Source organism: Neolamprologus brichardi, chromosome 20 (assembly GCF_056152115.1).
Source record: "Neolamprologus brichardi isolate AB-2024 chromosome 20, ASM5615211v1, whole genome shotgun sequence".
Classification (NCBI taxonomy): Eukaryota; Metazoa; Chordata; class Actinopteri; order Cichliformes; family Cichlidae; genus Neolamprologus; species Neolamprologus brichardi.
In genome coordinates, this window is record NC_142123.1 from 22,894,024 (window position 1) to 22,918,463 (window position 24,440).

At 39.3% G+C, this 24,440-nt stretch overlaps 2 protein-coding genes across 2 annotated transcripts; both read right to left on the reverse strand.

Moving 5' to 3' along the window:
- Positions 1-1,570: 1,570 nt before the first annotated feature.
- wu:fl23c11 (interleukin-17 receptor C) lies at positions 1,571-10,084 on the reverse strand. Its single transcript, XM_035910131.2, has 16 exons — positions 9,818-10,084; positions 7,699-7,726; positions 7,467-7,598; positions 7,207-7,269; positions 6,992-7,092; positions 5,816-5,909; positions 5,694-5,732; positions 5,452-5,582; positions 5,308-5,370; positions 5,166-5,220; positions 4,844-5,064; positions 3,654-3,701; positions 3,507-3,558; positions 3,263-3,358; positions 3,135-3,173; positions 1,571-2,952 (listed from the first exon to the last, which is right to left on the reverse strand). The coding sequence occupies exons 1-16, from the start codon at positions 9,944-9,946 to the stop codon at positions 2,159-2,161; spliced, it is 2,085 nt and encodes a 694-aa protein (XP_035766024.2). The 5' UTR covers positions 9,947-10,084; the 3' UTR covers positions 1,571-2,158.
- Positions 10,085-12,763: 2,679 nt separating this feature from the next.
- il17re (interleukin 17 receptor E) lies at positions 12,764-22,454 on the reverse strand. The gene is made up of 17 exons (XM_006796438.2): positions 22,159-22,454; positions 21,526-21,541; positions 21,344-21,445; positions 21,137-21,225; positions 20,929-21,018; positions 20,721-20,823; positions 20,170-20,357; positions 19,001-19,063; positions 18,854-18,917; positions 14,982-15,154; positions 14,845-14,892; positions 14,713-14,758; positions 14,452-14,603; positions 14,274-14,342; positions 14,141-14,192; positions 13,901-14,008; positions 12,764-13,697 (listed from the first exon to the last, which is right to left on the reverse strand). The coding sequence occupies exons 1-17, from the start codon at positions 22,300-22,302 to the stop codon at positions 12,844-12,846; spliced, it is 2,361 nt and encodes a 786-aa protein (XP_006796501.2). The 5' UTR covers positions 22,303-22,454; the 3' UTR covers positions 12,764-12,843.
- Between the last annotated feature and the right edge of the window lie 1,986 nt (positions 22,455-24,440).

Genomic DNA, 24,440 nt, shown 5'->3' on the forward strand with positions numbered 1-24,440 from the left:
TGTTTAATTCTGATCATATTCTGTGTGGTCATGCTATGGTTCAGGTCCATTTTGACCTGACCATGAATTCCCTCATAATAAATCTCTAAAACTCATTTTCAAGTACAGATCTAATTATAGTGTATAAATAGTAATCGGTTCAATTCAATTTATATTGCGCCAAATCACAACAGCAGTCACACTGAGGCGCTTCTTATTGGGCTTTATAATACAGAGAAACCCCCCAAAATTTAACAACCCTCTTAACATGAAGTAACTACCTATGTGCATATTAGTATTGTACAGCACTTTGGTCTACCAGGTGTGTTTTTAAAGTGAAACATAAAGTGCTATATAAATAAATAAATGATAAATGATGATGATGATAATCTCAAGCAGAGCCAGGCTCAGGGGAGGGCAGCCGGAAGTGGTTGTGGGTGAACGGGAGCAGGACAGGATAAAAGACAAACCATGGAAGAGAGCCAGAGATAATGCATTCATGCAGAGTGGTGTATAAACACATGAGTGAGTAAAAGAGGTAAGTGAAAAAGAAACACTCAGTGCATCATGACCCGGAGCCTAGGCCTATTGCAGGTAAGATTCAGTGTCACTTGATCCAGCTTTAACTATATGCTTTATCAAAATGGAAAGTTTTGAGCCTAATCTTAAAGGTGGAGAGGGTGTCATAAAGATCCTCATAACTAGCATTTATAATTATCAATAAATATTAAACAAATGCATATCGGCTCTGCCTTGTTTCTTTTGAGAGGTAGTTTCTTTTATCTACCTCTCATGCAATTAACCTACAATGTATGCCTCTGGACTGTGGAAGAAGGCCCACTCCAGACACTGTGGAGGTGGTGTGAAAGGCCTCAGCTAGGATTTGAACCAGGAAACCTGCTGTGACCACTCTATCACCATGCTGGGCTTGACTCTTAACTGCATAATTAAAGCTTAGATGCATTTAGGATCCCTAACTGATGATAATAACAACAACAACGTTAAAAAAAAATAACCATTATTTAATAAAAACTGTTGTTGTAATGTGGTTTTTTTTATTCTTAAAGCTTTCACAGATATGCATTTTAAACAAATGTCAACAAGCTTATTCTGCAAATGCAAGGAAGCTTATTCTTTTGATGTCACAAAGACATACCAACATTAGCTTTTTATTTAAGACAACAAGAAAAAAAGAAAACAGTATAAAACAAAATGAACATGCCAAGACAAACTGGTTAAATATATTTACATATATAAAGTCAGAAACACAACATTATGGTTTCTTTTTTCTTCATTACTTTCAGCGCATTGATACGCAGTTATACAGAACTGGTATTGCTGTACTGATTACTCATAAAATAAGGTTTAACCTTAGGCCCAGTCAATATTATAAATTTGCTGAACCAAATAAGTGAACATGATGGTTGAAAAAGAAGGAAATTCATATTTTGAAATGCCCATCTCAAGGTAATTTGAGATAATAATTCAAAGTGTGCTGCTTAATCAAGCCATCCCAAAAATACTAATGAAATGAAACAGGTTTTTTGTTTTTTTTTTTTTTGGGGGGGGGGGGGGGGGGGTAAACAGAGTTTACTTACTTTTTCCCCCCTGTCTGCTCTGCCAGTTATTACTCACCGTGCTCAATAAAGACATGTAATAGCACGTATAAGTTGACGATGATGAACACATTTTATGAATAATCAATGCAGAAATTCCAGTTGTTCTTAACAGTCTGCAAAATTTCCAAAATACATGCATGTCAGTCTCCAAAAATGGGACAGGTGCTGCAGATTTTTTACATGAACTTCACAAACCTTTACTTGCAGTAGTAGTACAAGTGTGTAGTTGTGTCATAGAAACAGAAGTGTGTGCACACAGTGAGTTTTTCTCCACACTTTACTCTCATTTTGTAGCCTCCTGAGCTATGCTACTTTTCAAAAATAGTCACCACAGACCTTTGGATCTGCTGTCACCTTTTTCTTTGGAAGTGGTGATATTTTATCGTTTTCCTAGAGCAGGACTGAATTTTTTAAGGCCTCCTTTTCAACAGGCCAACATTCCAGAGTTTTTCCTGAAATAAAGAAGCTGAAGTAGCAAATGTAATGATGAGCAACTGTTCAGATTGTGTCATTACTGTTTGCTCATCCCAAAACTGAACCATAGCTGTCCTGTCGCATTGTCAGGCCCACTCCATTTCACTGGCCTGCAGGTCCGTGTCAGGGCTGGATGGGGGTGTGATAAGACTGGGCTGCAATGGCACAGTTTCCCCAGAGTCTTCCCCTCCTATGGCAACGCAACTCTGATGCACTCCCACAAGGCGTAATACATTTGACCCTGTTGTGAATGCTGACAGTCTCTGGGCTAGGGCCCGGGATGCCATCCTGAGCCCCCCTGCTCTTTTCCGTCTGGCTGATGCAGTAGCTACTTGACGAGCTCCAGCCAGTTCAGTCAGGAAACCCAGGCTCTGGGATGGAAGGCTGTAGACGTGCAGGCCTCGGAAAAGTTCTGGCAGTGGTCGGAAACTACCTGGGGGCTCAGGTGGAAGGGATTCAAATTGCACCAGCATAAACCGTTCGCCAGCACGGCCCTGTAAGTAGTCTGCTAGAACACAGCTCAGTGAAGCACTGAAAACATCTGCACAGCGAGAAGACCCAGGGTAATCTCTTCCTGCCTCTTCTTCTTCCACATGTCTTTTCCTCTCTGAGCGCTGAGCTCCCCATTCTTCAGTCTTTGTCCAGGAGGCCTGGGTTAGGACTAGCACCACTTTGCCCCCTTGCCTTTGCAGCTGATCAAGTTGTGAGTGGAGCCATGGCACAGGTCCCAGCATGCTGAGCTCAGCGTGGCTCCACAGGTCTAGAGACACACTAAAGCCCAGCGATTGGAGAGATGAGCCCAAATGACACAACAGCTCTGGCAGGCAAGGGTTATCATCAGGTGGGTACAGCAACACAACATGAACACCGCCCACAGCCCCTGAAATAGCAGATGTCAATGGCTACAATCAGTATTTCAAAGAAATCTACAGAGAATTATCACTCAAATCAAGATTAAGGCATAAAAGTCAAGCCAAGTAAGCTTGGAAACAAAAACATGAAAACAAGGAATGTGGAAATACTGGTGGCCCAGTGTGAAATTAACGTCAGGCTTTCTCCTACCTTTAACATCTTCGTCTTTCAGCCACTTCCAAACATAGCCTGTATGGAAAACAAAGATGCCTTCAAGATATTTAAGACCACTCATTCAATTATTCTGTTTTTCAGTGACACTCGAACTGGAAACTGACCTTGTAGAATCCCTTGTATCAAATATGCTCCCAGTATTGCTAAACACACGAGTAGTAATCCAACGATGAGCACCAGGCTCCATCGCAATCGAGATGCTGTAAAAATATGAAAATATGAATATGAAAGGTCACTATGTAGTTACTTATTTGATACATAGTAATGAAAGAAAGTGGGATTTTTTTAGATGTTGCTTGAAAAAAATTAATTAATCCATTAATCTAATAGATAGTAATGCAGTCTTACTGGCAAACGGACACTGGGGCTCTAAGAGTGATTTTGTCCCGTTAATCTTCATCTAAAACAATAAAGGCAGGAGTTTATGTTAGCACAGTCTGTATAGTGATAAATGCATTCACAGTTTCATGAATAATTTTATGTTTGAAGCATCACCTGAACACATAGCAGAGGGTGAGATGGCACATCGAACTCTCCGGTTTGCTGAAGGGTTCAAAGAAAAGTCATCGTTAATCACAGCCAATAAAGAGCGATAAAGAACAAAGAGAAGATTCATCACCGATCCTTTTGACTTCAGTGAACCATCATAACAGAACAAAATGCATTCAAATCAACAAATGCAACTGACAGAGGCTCTTCACGCATCACCTGACTTGCATTTTTCTTTTCTGTCATTCGCTTGCAGCCAGTTGAAAACATTTTTGTAAAAGCTTTGTTCCCACACATTGGGGCACTGGATGATGCACAAACATTAAATATTTCAAGGATTAAAAGAAACAAAACAAAAATAGAAAGTTTGCATTCTCAAGACATTTATAAAACCTCTGTTACAAATTGTTTTTCATCTAGTTCTGATATTGTAAGATCACCGCTCATGAATATGATCTCTTTTATGTGATCATGATAAAAGGAAGCATCATGGCTTCACATTCCCCCAAGGTTCTGCTTTTTATGCATGTCTAAATTTCTGGTGTGTTTAAATCAGCCTTCTGGTAATTTATTGGCTAATCCAGTCACTTTAAACATTCTCGTTTAAAACTGTATTTTTAGAGTTGAATTAAAAATCCCCCCCCCCCAAACTGAATTAAGCCTTAAAACTTCATGTTGAGACTTCAAATTCTAGTACAACTGAATATCTACTTAAATGTTGGAAACATTCTTTCTTTTCTTGAGATGAATCAAGCTTGGAACTGTTTCGCCATTCTTCTGTAGATATCTGTTTGTCTGAGTTACGTAAAAGGGCAGAGGATGGTTTGAACTGAGTGACTCATGACAGAGATATTTCAAGGCAAACAAGGCAGCTCTGTATGAAGTTAAACCCAAAATGAGGAAGATGGTCAGAAATAAGACTCCAGTTATTAAAATAATCTTAACTGACTGTTTGCTGTCTGCTTTATGTCTGGTTTGTTACATTTGGAAGAAGGGGAAAAAATCCTATTTGCTTCTTTGTTTCTGCGTTTTTCTGACTATAAGGTTTAAAGTTTATTTTGGTGCTAACAATGCATTGTTTTTCTGGAGACACAGTGAAAAGAATATATTGACTCATAGCAGTCATTTCTAAAATTATAACATAGTGGCTCATGAAAACTACATTACATCACACTCAGTATTTTTGCTGTTTTTACCAAGTATCTGTTGCTTCGTTCATCCCATTTAGCTTGTAGTCTCTGTCTGGAACCCATCACCTCTTCACACTGGCCTCCCACCTGGTCTTTCTTGCACAGCCACACCTCTGCTTCCAGTATACACGGCGCACTTACATTCCAGATCAGCCCTATGCCACCATCCCTCAGCTGAGACTCCACCAAAGTTGCAGACACACTGTGCTGCATATTTTCGAGTGCACCTAAAAAAAACCCAACAACAACAACATGCAATTCTCCATGTCTGAAAATTAATGTCCCATGCAAATGTCTTCTGAAGTTGATGTCAGGCAACACCATTTACCTTCATTGTTTTTGAAGGGGCAGATTTGTGTTCTTAATGATCCCTTCCACCATGCCTGTAAATAATTTTATATTTATTATATTATATATATATATTTATGTATTTGCCAATAGCTTAGCTGTCACTTAATATTTTAGCTTACCTGGAAGCACAGGCATGGTGCAACAAAGTCTGATGGAATGACCACCTCATCCTTCCCTTTAGGCTGCCAAAGATGAAAACAAAGTTAAACAAATAAACATGCATGATGTTGATTTTGCATTACCAGAACAAAATATTGACCCACCCATTCATGCTGTTCTGCAGGAATTTTATCCCAAACCATCTGCCATGTGATTGCATCTCCTTGTCTGACATCAGCTTTTACAAGTTGCAGTTTGACATTCCTCCCCTGATCTTTCACACAGAGTCTGGGACCTTAGTTTCAATAGTCATAAATTAGAACTTGGCTGGATCAACTCACTCAATGGTGTAAAACCGTTTTTTACCAGGCCTGCATTTTACACCTGGGTTTTGAAAGTGTCTTACCACATTCCTTTATAGTTCCGTTAGGCTCCTCATCACAAACTGAAAAACAGAGGGTGTAGTAAATGTTGGGTAACACTGCTCTACAATTCATCATATTTTTGCTCCCATTAACTTAAACTCACCATTTTTTAAAGAGGGAAGTGTCATATTTTGACTCTTTGAGTCTACACTGACCATAACAGGACTGCCGAACTGCACTTTTTCTCTCAACAGCAGCTGGAAGTGCAGGAAATATTTAGTAAACTTTAAAACATTTAATTGTATTTAGTAAAGCTCTTAGATTGAATTTATGAGAATGCAAAGAGTCTATCCGTAATGGACAAAGTATTCATATCTGTTACTTAGGCAGAAACATATAGAACAGTTTAAAACAACATCCTTAATTGAATATTCAAGTCAAGTGAAGCGCAAAGTACAAATGAGGTGTGATCCCCCCCAAAAATAGTGCACTTGTTAAGTAACAAAATATCTCTAATTAATGGTTGATAGTCTGAGCTCCAAAAGAGCAACATGGGCCCGCCCTCTTGTGGGCTCCAGGAGGTGTAGGGTTGTGCCGTGTCCGAGGGTTTGTGTTTTTTAATTTGAGTTCTGGTTTCTGTCTTTCTTTGTATTGGGTGCTATGTTTGCTTGCATTATGATTTTATTACTCTTACTTTAGTTTATTGTGCAGGTTTGAATTTACTTTGCGCTTTTAGTACTTGTTGGTTTCATTCTAGTTACTGTTTGTATTTCATAAGTTTACTGCACCCTTCAGTGCCTCATTTGTCACTGTTTAAATAAGTTGCTGTCATGTCTTGTTACCCTCCTGTGTTTAACTGATTACCTCATATGTCTATAAATACCCCTAGCCTTTTGTTTAATCTTTGTATTAATATCCTCTTCATGCTTGTTTCCAGTTATTTATTTAACAAGCAACTTCCTTATAGAATTTTGCAACAACCTAAAAAAAAAATAAAAAAAATTAAAAAAAAGGTCTGACGTGTTACTTATTCCCTGTTATTTGAGGCTCGTTGAGGCGCAATTCCAATCTATGCTTACTTGTGCTACTATCTGGACTGGAACCGAAGAAGGAAAACCTAAACTCAGACGTTCGAAACATGAAAAATTGACACTATTTTGCCATGTTTAATAGTTAAGAGTTTGTTGTTTGAATGATTATGACATTTTAAATTGATCAAATATGCCAAATAAAGGGTACTCTTTCATGTAGTGAAACAAAACAAACCCACAGACTACTTAATTAATCCATAATTAAAATAAATCAGACATAAAATAATACCTTCACTCTTTCCTTATACCTTATATGTCGACTTGTCAACAGTGGAGTTGCTTTGTTTAAAATAGAGTATCTTCCAACAGTCTAACGCTCCCGGGACACTAAAATGCACTTTCACAAAATCTGTAATATAGAGAAAAATGTCATGGAAAAATATGAGGTTACATTTTTTGTGCTTGAAGCACCTGATTCTGCTAACAAACTCAGACACTTTGTTCTGCTGTTTGACACACACACCTTCTTTTTCGCCGTCATCACCCGACTCCTCAGAAACATCCGTCACGATACCCATTTCGTCAGCTTGGATCATCATCGTGTCAGCAACATTAAATACAACATTAGTTCATGACACGTGACAGGTTAACAAGCTCGACAGCTTTGATAAGAATGCAGGAAAACATTTTAACATTAAGAGCGTCGCCATCAAATATGATGCTTGACATCATTATGAAATGTGTGTCCCAGTAGTCTCTCAAAGTGATTTATGGCAAAGCTACCTCGTAGAGTGATGGTGACTTGAAGGCAAAGACTGCAGTTCTGTTTGTTTGAACAGCAGAGAACACTTTCGAGCTGCAACTGTGTAACATCAACTTTACTGTATGGATCAGGGAAGTCATCAGAAAACGGAGCTGTGAAAACAAGAACGTTTCTGCTTTAGACAAACAGGTTTAATTGGGATTGAGATAATAACAGTGAGAGTGGATGTGCAAGCACTGATCATGCTGCTACCTTGATCCACATGGCAGTCAGTCAAACCCTGAAGAAAGAATAAAATGTGAACAAGAGTTGAATGAATCACATCTAAAAAGTACCACTGATGTCAACAATTGTAAGTAAAATATCTGGAAAATAGTTTTTAAAAAATATATGCAGGATATGTCTCTAAGTTAAAAGCTTTCAATTTATCACACAACTGTAGTGAGCAGCTTCAGATATTTGAAAGCCTGATTCCAAATATTTTTATAATAACATTTTGGTCATTTAAAAAAAAAAAACTTTATGCATTTATATTTCCTTTGTTCTGTCTACTTTTGTTGTTATTACTTTTCTGTTGCAGTAGTAGTAGAGTAATTCTTCTACAATATCTTGCTTCCCCTTGTTTTGGCTGCTCCCTTTAGGGGTCACCGCAGCAAATCCTCTGCTTCCATCTGACCCCATCACCAGCACCATCATCCTCTTTTCTGAATATTCAGCATCCTTTGCCCACTTTATCAACTCTCTCTGCTCTTCACATATGCAAACCAACTCAACTTTGCCTCTCCAAAGTACTTTACCTGAGTTCCTCCTTTGATGTATTATTTTCTAATTTTGTCCATCCTGTTCACTACCAGTGGAAATCTTCAGCTCTATCTCCACCTCAATTTCTTGTCTTTTTTTAAACATTATATTGGGGCTTTTTGCCTTTATTACAGTGATGAGTAGACAGAAAAGCAGAGAGAGAGAGAGTGGGGGATGATAGCCTCGGGTTGAAGCTAAATGCAGGCTGCTGTATTTTGCTTCCTGCCTCATGGTCACCTGCTCACTCTGGGAGCTACACTGACATCTGGCATCAGAGCCACAGACCACAGGAGGTCTCGCTACCAAATTAATAACCTTCCCTTTCACTCTTGTTACCATCCTGTACTATCCGCTACTACCACAAATCACCCTGACACTTATCTCCACTCACTCCAACCTGCCTGCACTCTCCTTCACTTCTGTTGCTTTGGATGGTTGAACCCGGGTATTAAAACCAGTCCACCTACAGCTGTCTACTTCTCATTCACACACATGTATTCTTTCTTGCTTCTACTAACTTTCATTCCTCTTCTCTCCAGTGCAAACCTTCAACTATCCAGCTTCCCCTTCTTTTTGCTCCCTACTCTCACTCATCTGTGAGCATCATAGTCCACGGAGACTCCTGTGTGATCTCATTTATAAGCATGTCCATCACCATCGCAAACAAGAAGGGGTTCAGATCCCATAACGGATGAAATCCCACCACCAGCTTGAACCTGTCTGTCACTCTCCATCACTGTTTCTCTCCTGATACGAGTCCTGCACCACTCTCTCTTATTTTTGCCCACATCTATAGAATTAAAGAGGATCCATACTCATCCTGCCATCACTATATAAACTCTTATCTGATGCTACTGCAATGACTTATTTGCTTTCATTCCTGCGTGCACATTTATGTTTATTCAGTGTTGGATTTCAAGGCTTATGTTTTGTTGTATCCATCTATGTATGCTCCTTGTTTTTGCTTTGAATGCTTTTATCTCTGTTCTTTGTTTGACAAATCAGCAACGCCTATGATAATGTCATGTCCATGTCAATGATGTTCAGTGCCGCTTAAAGTCAAGGAATAAAGACAGTTAAGATTTATGTTACATACTGCATCGTGTGCATGAATACTGCCATCTCTGACACAACAGTTTCAGGGAAGTCAAGCTACCTTCCACGGAATTGGAGTGGCGGAGTAAGGTGCCAGACTCAGGTAGATGTGTAAATAAGTAATGAACATCTGTCTCAGGACAGGGTGTCTCTTATCCTAATTTTCCAAGAAGACGACGTTTGCACAATAAATTTTGTTCCCTTTGCACCTACATTTTTTTTTAAATAGATAGCAATAACAAAATTTGGTAACAAACTTTTATAGTTAGATCACTTAAATCCTTAACCGCCCATAACTAGCGTTGTTTTTATTAGTGTCTGACCTGATAATGATAAACGCTATAGTAGACATAATACAAGCGCTACAAGCTTAAAACTGAGCAGTCATAAATACTCTCGCCCCATAGAGAAGAGTCACTCTTGAACTGCTTGATTCCAAAAGAAACATTTCTCAGTTCCCAGGATTCCCACTTACCTTGCTGCAGGTGAACTCAGGTGTGTCTTGGTCAAAAATCTCCAGCGCGCCTGCCGACACGAACAGCCAGAAACACAGCGATAACAGCAGGGAGACCACGTGTGGCACCCACCGGCGTGTGAGACCCATCTTTTTGGAGTGCGCCTGGCACAAGCCCTTTCACTCCGACGCACGTCTCTTACTCCACGGCTACGCTCCCCTCCTCACGGGACACATAAAAATCAGAGCTTCTTATACTTAAAACACCGAGCTCGGCAGGACGAGAAAATCGCGATCATGTCTAGCTCAACAGTAGCGACGCGTCGTGAGGCTCCTGGGATTTTGTTTCACCGCCCTTCCTGATAACTGTATAATCTGGAGTTGGGCGTGTAGCTGCGCTACCTGCGCAGGTTGGATAGGAGGAGGGGGCAAAGCTGTCAGCTGCAACGTGAGTTTCTGCAGGGCTGGTGAATCATTTAGCAACATAAACATAAAGCGGCACGCACACCAAATTATAAAAACAAACCTGCTTGGCAACATGACTCACACTGATTGTTGTGAAGAGAGAAAGTCAAGAAGTAACGAGAAGCTGATCAGAACAAACGTCTGTTTATTTTTCATTATCTTAAACGGTCACAACAACCACGTGTGTGCCAACATTTTCTGGTCTATTTTTTGTTTATGTTTTTTTGAGAGTTTTTTGCAACAGATTGAAAACAGTCATAATGAGTCAGCGGGCAAATTTTCATTATGTTGCTCAGTTAAACTTTGCCATCATTGTGACAATAATGATGTAGATGGATGCTTTATGGTTGTTGTTTTTTTCACTTGCAAGTTGCTTATCGTTTAACTTCTCTCTAACTGAACATGCCAATTTGGTCCACTGTGTGTTAGATTAGTCATCTTATCAAGAAAACTGAAACACCTGCACTAACAAACTCTTTCGTTTCACTTCTCATTTTATGGCACCTGAAACATGACCAACATTGCTTGTTTAAACCACTAAGACCCGAACTCTTCCACGGCATGCATTTTTAATTTCTCTTTGATACTTGGGCATATTGGGACCCGATGAATGTAAAAAGAAAGAATTAACAGATTTTTTTTTTTTTTTTTTTACCTGAATTTTGTTTTTAAGAGAAATGAGAACCTCATATGAAGATATTCGTTTAAAATTTCGATCGAACAGTTTAATGTCCTCATAAGTGGATATCAGGCCCTTGTAGAACAAAATTGATTATTTTGGTTTAAATAACCCAAAATTGATGTCCACATATGTGGACGCCAGGTCCTAGGAGGTTAAGAGAGATATGCAAACCATGCAGATGCATATATACATTTCTCATAATACCAGAGTAAATGCCCTCCTTTGCAGTTTAAACAAAATGATACTAGCTAGATATGTAACTTGTTTGATTTACGTATTTATTTTATGTATTTATTCATGTAACATTATAAAATTGTGGCTTTATTGCTGCTACAGTATTACATCAAACTACCCTCCAGAGGTCTTGTAGGAATCTAGAAGCTTACATGGAAACCTTCGTGTTTTCTTTGCTAAATCATGCAGCAGACCTTTACTTCACGATTAATCCTGTCTAGCAAGTCTGTCACGCAAGCTTAGTCGGTGTTGTGCTGCCATAACTCAAATGAACAAACAACTTATTATATGAAGTTTATAAAACAGGCGACAAATACAGAAAAAAGAAATTTCTGCGATTAAAGAGATACTTTGTCAAAGTAATTATTTTGTCAAGCAGTCTGTTTTTTTTATTCAAAACATATTCTCATAATGCAAACCGTGCCGCAGGCTAATGTCACCTTAAAATACTTAAGAAGGGAAAACAGCTTCAGGGAATAACTAGTAAAACTGAACAAACACTTCTTCAAAGGTCAATCACTTTTGTCTGTAGATCCAGACGAGATGTCACTTTTCTGTTTAAACTCACTTTGCATAATGTTCACCGTTGAAGTTCATAAAACTTCTGCAATAAATATAAGACATGGGAAAGTACCACAGACACGGTTTTCTTGTTCTAATGCTCTGAGATTTTGAGGTAACCACTGCACTACATGTTTTCCGTTGGATAATTTGAATAATACTGGCTTTATCTGTTTCTGTCTCATTGAGTCCCCCAGCCAAGTCTTACCATTCATGTTCATTTTTCGTTTCCATTCATGAAATAACAAGCATAGTGAAAAACACAATGGGGAAAAAATACAACAACAAAAAAAAAGGCCAAAATGTTAATTATTCTTCACTTTTAAAATGCAGGAGGTAGTATGTGTGCAAAAACCACACTTGTAGACACAGCTGTAGAAGTAGCCCCAGTCATAAATAGGAGTTATTACTACAAAAAGCTATTAAACTCACTAAAGGCCAAAAAGATAAACACATGAATGCAGTTACTTTCTAATTAGTAAAGCACATTTTACATTTGCAGTAAAAGTGGAAATCCGATGAAAGCTTTGGCTTAATGTCTGTGTTTAGAAAATCCTATGCAAATTTGACGGTTTTTTTTGTGAACAGCAGTCACGCAGTTTGTCACCTGTGCTGTCACAACACTTTGAAACATTAAATGTGTTCATGAAAAAAGTGAGTTATTATTTGCAACAAGATTTTCATAGTGGTTAGCATATTCGTGCAGATAAGACAGGTGTTCACCAGGGCTTCAGTCACGAAAGTAACATAAAGAACCCTCTGTCAGAGGCTAAATGCTGTGCAAAGGACAGAGTGTTTAGCTCTTCTTAACATGCAAAACATCTTGTGGCATACTGGACACAGCAGAGCTCGGTAATGAATAGTTCGTACAGAGTGAGGGTTTCAGGAGCTTGCAATGGAACACCGGCTCCCGTGTCTCGTGTTTCCAGCAAAACAAAAAACAAAAAAACCACTTCTGTCACTTTGAAACTTGAGATTAAAACTTCTCTGCTTTCCACGGTAGTGGTAGTGTTTCTCCCGTGTAGAAACACATACACCTGCACAGTTCAAGGTCTGGCAGCCAAAGGCCACTTCAGACTGCTCTCAGGCTTATGTAATGTCTTTTTCATCGATGATATTTTCTTGATTGCACTTTATTTTGTTGTGTCTGAGGCACGAGCGTCTGCAGCCTCTGAGATAGTTTCTGTGCCAGCCATATTGCCAGCACTTTAGAAAGGACTCTGGGCCAGCAGGGCCACCTAAATCTAACACTTCTTGTCATCTCTCCCAGCTCCCCTATTAAACCCCTGAAATCCTGGGGTAAGCAGTACTGACGGACCTCCCTGAAGGCTTTTGGAATATCCTTGCTGTGGCCGAGGCCCTGGAAATAGATAAGAACAACTTCTTGATTTTTGTGCTCCTGCAGCACCCTTTTTAAGCGAGCCAGCACAGCTGTGAACATTGGCTCTATCAATGCAGAGGCCTCCTTTTGTCGGTACGAGTCTTTATCGTCACATAATTTAGCACCATCTTTTTTTCCAACAGCTTTTTCTTTTTTAAATTTTCCTAATTTTCTTCCATTCTGCTTCACATCCTCTTCCAGCTCTGCCTTAGTTTTCTCATGTTTCGTGTGTGCATTTCTGCAGTCTACCTCTTTTCTTTCACTCTGATCTGTGTTTGCCCTCTCCATTGTCCACTTCTGATAGGTTTTCTTGGCTTCAGGACTCCAAATTACAAGCACTTTTCCTTGCTCCTTGCAGACAGCATCCCACTGCCCATACAGCCAGGGAAGTGGGCCCAGATCTGCCACACCAGGCCCCGACTCATCCTGGCTTTTAGAGTTTTGGGCCCACAGAGGTGTGCGTACTGTGGCACCTAGTTCCTCCTGAAGAATTGAGGCTAATGCACACACAGCAGAGATATGGTCCGACTGACCTGATGAACACACCAGCAGCAGTGGCTTCTGGATATACAGCCAACCTAAATTTATCGGAAAAGACAAGGGGGGAAAAAAGAGCATGTCCTTTATGTGTTTTAGTTGCTCCTTTAAGACCAACAGTGAAGCTAAAATAATAGAAATAAATTGAAATAAATTCAGGACAGAGTAGTCATTCAATTTAAATTAGCCTGTGCCTTGAAACTGTAAATGAAAACATGATTTGCAGTGAGGTAAATGAACTAACCTGCAGCTCCCCTCTTTGTAGCACGGTGGATAAAAATTCCAAACGACGCAACTACAAACACAAATATCAGAACTGCCACCGCATACAAGCCGAGTCTATTGTGGGTGTCTGTAAGAAAAACAGGTAAGAATAAATAAAACAGATAATGGTGAATTTATTTACTTTGTAGGAGTTGTGTGTGTATGAACATTCAGATGCACCAACTTATGCTGGCAGGTTCAGGTTTGTGAGCACACTTACAGTCCGGGCACAAAATTCTTCTTCCATGACGAACAGGATCCGACTGCCACACCTGAACAACAGCACGAGAATATAGATGATAAAATGCATAAAATCCAGAAATACATACATGTATGTGTGTATGTATATTTACCTGGACGCAAGGATTTTTAGAATAAAAGTGAAGAGGCAAATTTATTATTTTTTCACTTGTGTTTCCTTCCTATAAAATAGAGAACATATGCACACATGTTCACATATTTGTCCTTTAGCATGAATTTTTTCCTTGTTTTTTAATCTGTATTAAAAATGCTTTTTTTTTTTTTACCAACCATTGTAACTGAATGTGCATTCCCTACAGCTGTGCATTCACTCTCAGTAAGGACACAGAGTTGGCTTGAAAACGTTGCTGGAGAAAAAGAGTTGACATGTACCATTATCATCTGCCTTCCAGGTCCAATAGAGACCTCCCAAGAAGGCGTATCTGTGGGGGACAAAAAGGAAGACTGAGTGCATAAGGGAAAGCACACAAACAACCTGAGACTTATTAGAGCTGTTAGTAAAATTCCTCCATGCCACATCCACCCACTCACCTGCTGTAAAAGGGCAAGAGATGTTGCGTATGCCTTGTACAGAAAGCTGTAAAAACGAATTAACATCTGTGAATAAGGGTAGGGTAAGGTAGCGGTGCCTGTTTCCAATCAACGCATCTAGGTGCTTCTCACCTGCACACACATCTGAGGGTGTTTGTCCACTGCAGTAGTGTCATATTTCTGTTAAAAAGTCAAAATTGGTGTTTAAAAAACAAAAACAAAAACAAAAATTTCCCACAAATATTCGTCATGGATGCTGCTATGCTTACAAGCTTGTCTTTCTTCTCCAGGGTGGAGTTAAGCACAGGCGTGCAGAGGTGTTTGTGCTGCATCCAGCAGAGGGAGGCAGAGATGTTCAGCTGGCTGGCTGGGCACAGTGTTTTCAGCATAAAACCGTCCGTGTAGAAAGTGATTTCAGAGGTGGAAAACGCATCTCTGCCATCTGTTGAGGCGATGTTAACGCAAAAAAATTTAGAACGACATGCCAATAACATTCCCGGGATGCAAACGTTGGCCAACCTGTATCACCTGTATTACTGGATCACAATAAACACCACCAAACAGACATGCATGAACGCACAGATGTATGTGAACATATGCATTTTTTAGGTCAGTTTTAGACAACGAGACAGACAAAAAAAAAAAAAAAAAAAAAAAATGAACACCTTCTTGTCCATCGTCATGAAGACACTTTTAGTTTTGCATTTGCATTTGCAAGAGTCTCTTGGTCCATAACTATAAACCTACAATCATCAGACCATTGGCCCAACTTAATAACAACACTAAAAGAATGAAGAAATAGACCAGGATTGTTCAGTTTGGTTAAGACTAGACATTTGGGGGTTTCTTACTTTCGGGCCTGTTATAGAGTTTTAAAGAGGAAAAACAGTCAAGGCAGCTCACTCTCTAGGCAACGTTTGCTTTTAAATCGACTTCGACCCAGTGTGAGATGTTGACAGTGACTTTAAGTTACTTTTACTCCTGTATTGTTTAAGTTCTGTTGCTCTTTTTCCCCCGCGTCTTTTACCCTCTGGCCTGTGTTTGCCTTTTATGTTTGGTGTTATTGTACAGCACTTTATTGCTGTTTTTAAAAGTGCTTTATAACTCATTTGGGACGGCTGTGGCTCAGTAGGTGGAGCAGGCTGTGGAAAGTCAGTGTATTGAACTCTGGCTCCTCCAACCTTCATGTCTAAGTAGCTCTGGGCAAGATACTGAACGGCGAGTTTTTCCCGACGCATCCATCAGAGGGTGAGTGCATGAATATTAGTTTAAAAGTGCTTAGACATAGAAAACAAAAGGCACTTGCATTAATGGGTGAATGAGGCTTGTAGTAAGTGCTTCAAGTGCTCAACATGAGTAGAAAAAGCTTTATATAAGTACCATGAAACGTGTTAAATCCTGTTATCATATTAATACAAAAATGCGTCTTGTATCAGTTACTGCGTAGCAGGCTGGCAGTATTATCAATAATGGAGTCACAGCTGCTCTGCTGGATAACTTCTGTAACAATATTATCTCTTAAAAGGATACAGCAACATAATTCTTCTGTATTATCTTATGTAAACAAACAAACAAAGACGTCCTCCTAACAGCACATATTGAAACTTGTATTAACCTGCCAGAGTGTTGTGTACACCTGTTTAACTGCTTGTTAATGCAAATATCTGATCATCCAATCACATGGCAGTAATTCAGCGTATTTATGCATGCAGACAGGGTCAAAACAACTTTCTACAACAGCTGATCTACCGGGATTTTCCCGACGCAATCATCTGGAAGGTTTGCAGAGCATGGTCTGAACAAGAGAATATATCTGGGGAGTGGCAGAGCTCTGGGTGAAAATGCCTTGTTGATGCCAGCGGTCAGAGGAGAAAGGCCAGACTGCTTCAAGCCCGCGGGAATACAATAAGTAACTGAAATACCGCTGTTACAACCAAAGCATGCCAAGGAGCATCTCTGAATGCAAAACACATCTAGATGTGAAGCTGATGGGCTACAGCAGCATACTATTCCTGTCAGCTAAGAACAAAAACTGGACAAGAGAATGGCAGACAAATGTTGCTTGATCTGACGAGTCTCGATTTGTGCTGTGACCTTTGGGTCACAGTCAGAATTTGAGTGTAATGGTGTGAAGCCCCTTTTACTGGGACACTTTGGGCCCCTTAGTATCAGCTGAGCATCAATGAAACATCACAGTCTACCTGAGTATTGTTGCTGACAACGTCCACCCCTTTATGTCCACACTGTACCCATCTTCTGATGGCTGCTTCCAATAGGAAATGCATCATGTCGCAAAGCTCAGATCATAAGTTCATTAAGTGGGTAATTATGTGTATTTGTCATACGGATAAAAATTAATCTCTTTAATATGTATTCAATCTAAATGAATGAAACACAACCACTTTAGAGAACACAACCACTGCAACTGCAACAAAAAGTTGGCAGCACTTTCTGGTAATGCAATAAAACTTCCTTGAACACAACAATGGAAGAGGATGGGAGTAACTGACACAGATGTGCTTACGGAAATCTGAAACATCGTACGCTGCAGAATCCTGCATTGCAAGAGTCAGTTTGTTTTGTTTTAGTGTGACAGGCCCGTTTGCTGTAACAAAACTTGTATTGTAGCTTGTGTGAGGTTTGCATTTTTTGGCATTGTGAAAGATTTTAAGACAAGGGGAATGATGAAGCGCCTTGTATTTATCAAGTATTTCACAGATAAACATTTCAAAAAAGCTGTAGAGCACTCATTTTCCAAAGCTTCTTGTTGTTGGAGAAACTGTGGCTTCTAAAAAGCCGGCCATTACCACATATTTTGGACGTGTCCAAAACTGAACACATTACTATTATTTGCAGAATTAGTTGCTTTATTAAGGACAAATAATAACATATTTCTGTTTTGTTTTGTACAATTATGAATTTCTAAATTCTCCATCTGCAAGTTTACAAAATAACGACCTACTTTGATTCTTGATAAGTTTAATGGACAGGAAAGCAAATACAAAGAAATGGCTTAAGCCAGAAGTCCTAGCTTTAGAGGACTGGTATATCCTCCTGAGAGCCAGAAGAAAAAATGTTTGGATATTTATTTATTATTTCATTCATTCAAATTTAAATGTTACATCTTTCAATTTTCCCCCAAAATTGTTTGTTTGTTTTCTGTTGTTATTGTCCCTTGTTTGATCACAGAATGATGTGATGCATTGTTTCCAATTAGTTTTACTAAAAAAGTTTTACTTTATGAAAATTAAAAGAGTTAGATGACAGAAACACGTCTGATTACTAAAACATCATATTAACAAATAACTTGTCAGAGTCTAGCTTCTTTTTTTTAAACTCCATTCTGCAGACCCGACTCTCACATAAACCTGTTTTGTGAGGTCATGGCTCCCCACCATTAACAATGACCATGGATGGTATGATAGAGGGCTGAGTGACGCAGACAGGATTTTACTCAGAAATGTGGAAGTGGAGTCACACTGAGTGCTGTGAGGATGTGAGGTGGAGGAGGGCCACACGTCCGAGAGAGAGAGAGAGCTCGGAGGAGGACGTACTACCAGGTCTTAGGGAGCTCGAGAAGGGGCAAAATGACGACACCGTTATACTTATTCAAAAAGTCAATTTTGGATAAGAAGTATTGCGTAAGCTCGGGCTCTGAAGTTATGGGATTTGGTTTCTCAATTGCCATAAAACTGTGACGGGACTCATTTTTCCATCCCAGCCTTTGAGTTCTCACTTCCCTGAGGGCTTTATTCTCTTTGACTTGTTACTTTATTAAACTGCCTTATCTTGAAGAATATGTGTCACTCTACTGATTCAGCTATAACTAGGAACCAGTAAATTCAGGTCCTAAGTTATCTGAATCATGCTGTGAACACAGACACGCTGAAGAATGTTTCACTTGTGCGCGGTTTTAATGCTGTCTTCAGACAGAAGTGCGTCCCTCTGGCTTGTGTGCAGTTTTTTTTTCTTTCCCTAAAACCTGGTTACTTATTTATAGTTTAATGTAATCTGAGGACCATCTGCTTGGTGTTGTCTTGTTTTCACATTTTGTGCTTTAAAAAGAGGAATTCAATTCAAAAGTTTCTTATCTCCCTTTCTAAACATCACAACGCCTAAAAACGTTCTCAGTCACACTCACCCATGAGTGTCTCTTCAATGGGGCACTTTTTACGCCGCGTTGCGTCAGTGTGGGTGTAATATGCCTGCCAATACAAACAAGACCTGGTGTAAGAAAGAATACTGACAACACAAAATACTGCTCCACTGACGATTACACTCAGCTCACCTCTATGCACACACAGGGCAGCAGGTAAGAGATGTTGAGAATAGCTGACTGGGACGTATCAATCTGTAAAGCACACACAAACACATTACAACTTTTCAACACAAGCTGGTCAAGGCAGCTCACTCTCTTATGGAATATTTACGTTTGAGTCCACTTTGAGTCCCGGCCTTGGACCCAGTGTGAGATGTTCTCTGTGATTTTAGGTTACTTTCTAGGGACTCCTGTATTGTTTAATTTCCGTGCCTTTTACCCTCTGGCCTGTTTGTTTCTTATATTTGGTGTTACTGTACAATTTTTTGGTCAGTCCTATTGCTGTTTTTTAAAAAGTGAGTATTACGGGAATTCAACTGTATTTTTTTTATGTTTCCATTTAATTTTATTTTGTTCTTTTTAAACATATTTTCAGACGTTTGCAGTGCAGTAAAAACAAGAGCAACGTGCAGGCCAATAATTTGCCCACTTGAAACCCATTTTAATATACTTTACATCATTTGGAGTGTAACTAGTTTTAATTTATGTGAATATAGCACATCTGTAGTTTTCATTGGATTGTTAAGTTAGTTAATTTAAATGTTTAGTAGTAAATATCAAGTGAAAAAAGATTTTAATCACCAGTGTATGTTGTTTTCAAACAATAATACTTATTTGAGCACATTGTACATGTATTCAGTATGTTATGTATTTAAACAGTTATAACCTGTTAAACGTAACCTACGTAACAACACCATAATAACTATACTTACGATTAACTATACTCAAAAAGTAACCCATGCTGACACATTATTGTCATTTGAAATAGCAAATGATTGAAAATGTAGCATTATCACCACTTTGACCTTTAGATAAATATATTGACCTTGAAGGAGAGGTCAAAGGTCAAATGTGGTAATTTCTATATTTTGACAATACACACCACATTTGTAAGAGTCACCGTTTCTAAGTTATATTCTTTTTTGCCCATTTTCAACCAATCGGTCATTAGGTTGACCTTGATGACCCGTCAGCAGATGTAACCCAAATTTTGTTGGATTGTTAACATGACCCCTAGAAAGTTTCATCAGAATTAATTAAAAGCTTTTCGAGCCATCGTGTTCACAGACAGAATGACACACAAGTGTGCAAACACTACCAAAAACAAGGTAATAAGTAAACTTGCCCGTAATACTCACTTTCAGGGGATGCCTCTCGCCCTTGCATTTCCATTCATTTTTGTAACAGTGTCTGACATAGACCTCTTCAGTGTTCATGGTAACAGTAAAAGATTCATTCTTCGTGGTGACGTCGATGGATTTTCTCTTCATAGCGACAGTGATAGATTTAGATGACGAATCCACAGACAGATCGAAGTCTGGACTTTCTGTCACACACAAAACAAGCCACAGAATATTTGAATAACTGGAGGCACACGAGCGTGTGCAGATGAACTACTCAAAGACGACGAATGTGCATCGTAGAACTATCTGGATAATCTTTCCATTGTTTTGATAATGAGCAAAAGTCAAAAATCGGTGCACCGGTGATGTTGAGTCACTAAGTGTTTTTGATGACTATGGAAATTATGTGATTTACATGAAGCCACCAACCTAAATCTAAATGTTCACAGCTCTGTTCACAACCACAATTAAAATATCAAATGCCACCATGTTGCCTGGAAACAATCAGTTTATGTATCTAGTAGAGAAATGCACAGATTGTATTTCAGATTCCAGATCACCTTTACCTTCTACTCTGTAAGTGACATTGCAGCTTAGTGACTTCGTGCTGTAGAGCACAGAAACAATGTTTCCAGTGTTCGCCTTGACACAGTCATATTCAAGCACCCACTGCAAATGAAAAAACAAAACAAAAAAACAGCCACAATCAGGTTATATTTATCTATAAAACTATGCTTAATATTTTAGCAGTTCAAAGGAAAAAAGCCATCTTACCATGGGACGACTGGTATTTCTCTCTGGTAATTGCGGTATGTTACAGTCGCAACAGCTGAACTTTTCACCTTTACGTGTTTTATTCTCACGCTGAGAAGGAGAGAATGAGAGAATGAGAGATGATACCACTGTACCTGTTAACATCATGAACTGCATAGTCATACTGACATTTCTCACTCTTCGGTGCAGCTGCAAAGGTAACACCAACCTGTATTTTCTGTGGCAGTATTTTCAGGGTAGGCCTAAGTGTCTTCTTAATTGGACTGAGAATTTTAAGCTTCGGGCTCTTGTTAAAATCTGGAAGAAGACAACTTTGTCAGTTGTGCCACATAACAGTTTTATAGGTGGTGACATACATCCACATGTGTGTTTGAAGTGGATATGTGAACTTTGAAGGCATGGTTGCACTCCGTACCCTCAGCTTTCAACCAGACATAAACAGAAACACATTCAGAGTAAGCCTTCCCAGTGATAGTAGAACTTATCATTTCCACAGGGCATCTTTCATCAACATGATCTGTGCAGGGACAGAAGAGCATTAGGACGGCTATCACACGCTTTCACAATGAGAAAAGTCAAATAAATTAAATAACTTACCTTTTGGGTTTCCAATCTAAAGTAAGGAGAACAAAGATAAAAATATGTTTAGGAAATATTAAGAAATAAGGAAGAACATTTAGACATTTATGTCATTTAAAAAGAAAAATGGCCCACTGGATATCTGTGAGAGCACTGTTAGTGCTATAATAAGCGATATACAAGTTTGGGGGCAACATATGCTGCCATCCAAACCAATGAAAGTCTCAGTCAGCTTAATTCAAACCACATTAATCAGGTATCGCACATAAAAGCGTGACTCCGATATAAAAGAGTCAAAGATGTGAGCAAAGAAAGTCCCCCATTTTTGATCAGTCACAGCAAGAAACTGTTGGTCTCTGGGGAGGATTCTTTGTCTTGGTTTTTTTTGATTGGCGTGTGTTTTCATTGTTATAAATGTAATAAGTCATTCAAATTAGTCTTAAATCGTTGTGTTCTGATTTAATTTACATTTCCTCTCTGCAACTTCAACCGCTGTAGTTCAAACATACAAAATAAAACCAAAAGATCAAAGTCCACTCATTAATTTGACTGGAAATAATAACAATACACTCTCATTTAGCGTTTACAGTCATTTCACGCAAATAAATTCTGCTCTTTTCGCTTTTGTAGTGCGCTCTGTGTTTAACTTACCCGACACGTTGTGGTATCTTTTAGCATCACCGGAGACACTAAGAAGCAAAGAATTATAAAGGCGGCGGGAAAATGTATTTTACGAATATAAAACATATTGAAGTTGAAATGTTCGCGCAATAAAGGGCCAGTGCGTCGTGTCATCTCGAAGCGGTCTGTTTTTTCTGCTCATCTGTTAGGTTTCCTGCTGTCTGGCGTCAGAGCGCCGTAGAGTTTCATGAAATCTGCCCGTGGGGTTATCAGCTGGAAAAAACACGAGTCGGCTTGTTTTTTCTGTGTTCTCAAACTGGCTTCTGTGTTCTCACTAACTGGCAAATGACTAAAACCCGAAGGCGTTTGTTTGAAAAAATGTCAGTGTTTTTTCATGAATAATCTCTGCCACCGCAGCTCCGCCTCTCATTAAAGTCCCAGACCGCGGGGTGAGAAAAAAAGTGTTTAGTCTTACAGATGAATGGGGACACTTGAGATGATGCTCACTCTGAAATACAATACGCACAGAGCTGCTTGTAGTAATCCCGGCGTTATATCAAAATATATATTTAAGGATAATCCACTGCTTTCAGAAATTGACATGGAGAGTCGCCTCTGTTTTATCACTTTATATTAAATTGAATAAAAGCAGTTTTTATGGCAACTAAGAAACAATTTGTAGTATCAAAGAAAATCCAGTCAACCTTAGAATTTAACTTTAAAACTTTAAAACAACAACAGCTGTTGCTGTTGTTCCTATTTTTAAAAGTACAGTGGGAGACAGAGACTTCAAACAACTTCACTACTTTACATTAGGCCTTAAACGTTTCTTTTTTCTAACTCTTATAGTTGGGGTTGGATCAAGTGAGCCTAAATCATCCCTCTCCATGTTGCATAAGCACTCCCATATTCTTTTCCATTCTCTGTATATTCATACAGCACTGCATGTCATAAGCTTTGGTCTACTCTCACCTATGCCTCCTGCTTGTCTTTCTATGCACTCTTTGTCTCACTTCTCTTTCCTCTCACCTCCCAACAGGTCTCAGCAGTTGCCTGCTGCTCTCTGAGCCCGGTTCTATCACAGATATATTCCTAGAGAGAGATCTTCCTCTCCACCATCACCAAGTGTTTTAGGAATTGCTGGGGCCTTCCTTTTAATATCACAGGACTTTCACAATATACTTTACAATACAAAGCACATTGAGACAACTATTGCTGTCAACTGCAGTAAGTAAAGTAAAGTAAGTTATGGGGGGGTGGGGGTGGGGGGTGGGGTGTTAGTGGACAAACTGGACAAAGGATAGTGAAAATGGTCGTGCCAGGCAGGAGGAAAGAAGTGGACCACAGAGAAGATTTATAGAGCGATGGAGGGCATGCAGAAGTGGTGATGGTGCACAGCATTAGAGCCCATTGGGCACTTTTATATATGTATGTATATATAAGTAGAAAATGACAATGGTAAAAAAAATAAACAAACCAGAAGAAAGAAAGTAGCAAAACCAAAGTGACACCTCTCACATTCTTCACCCTGCATTCCAATGGCTCCCCTCTGGGAGCCACCTTTGTCCCCGAAGCCACGCTCCAGCCGATAAGACCATTTCCCACACCAGAAACTTAAACTACTCTACACTCTTTTTATACTGCCGACACTTTATTCACTTTTAGTCACTTAAAGTCATTTATTCACCTATTCAGTCACTTTAATTTTAAAACTGTGTAATTCTAAAACTGTGTGTATAGTGTATATTCTGTGTGTATTTATTATCTCACACTTATAGCCTGTTTATGCCCTGTCCTTATCTTCAACGTCATGCTGCTCTGTTGTATCTTAATTGCCCCTTGGGGATAAATAAAGTCTTTCTGATTCTGATTCTGAAAACATTAATGAGACGTCAGTTTCTCTTCCATTGTAGTTCTCCGCCTGGCTGCAACAGTTACAAAGTCCCTGCCTTTGATCGTGGAGGTCCACGCCTGCAGAGTGCCTATTAAGACATAACCTACACAATAAAGGTAAAGGAACATATGACTGAAAAGCACAAGGATAATAATGTGCAAACATTTAGAAGTCAGTGAGTACCACCTGGAATCCAAGCAAGTATCCACTCACTTATCCATTTCATCAAAATGGGGAGCGGGAACCTGGACACTATCCCAACAGTCCCAGAGGCGAGAGAGACGAGAGACGGGCTACATCATGGACAGGTTGCCAGTCTATTGCATGTGAGTCTAATCCTTTATTAAACTAATGTAAAGCTTATGTGGCAGCAGTAAACAAACGGTGTGTCAAAATCTGACAAATCAATTCAAAGAAC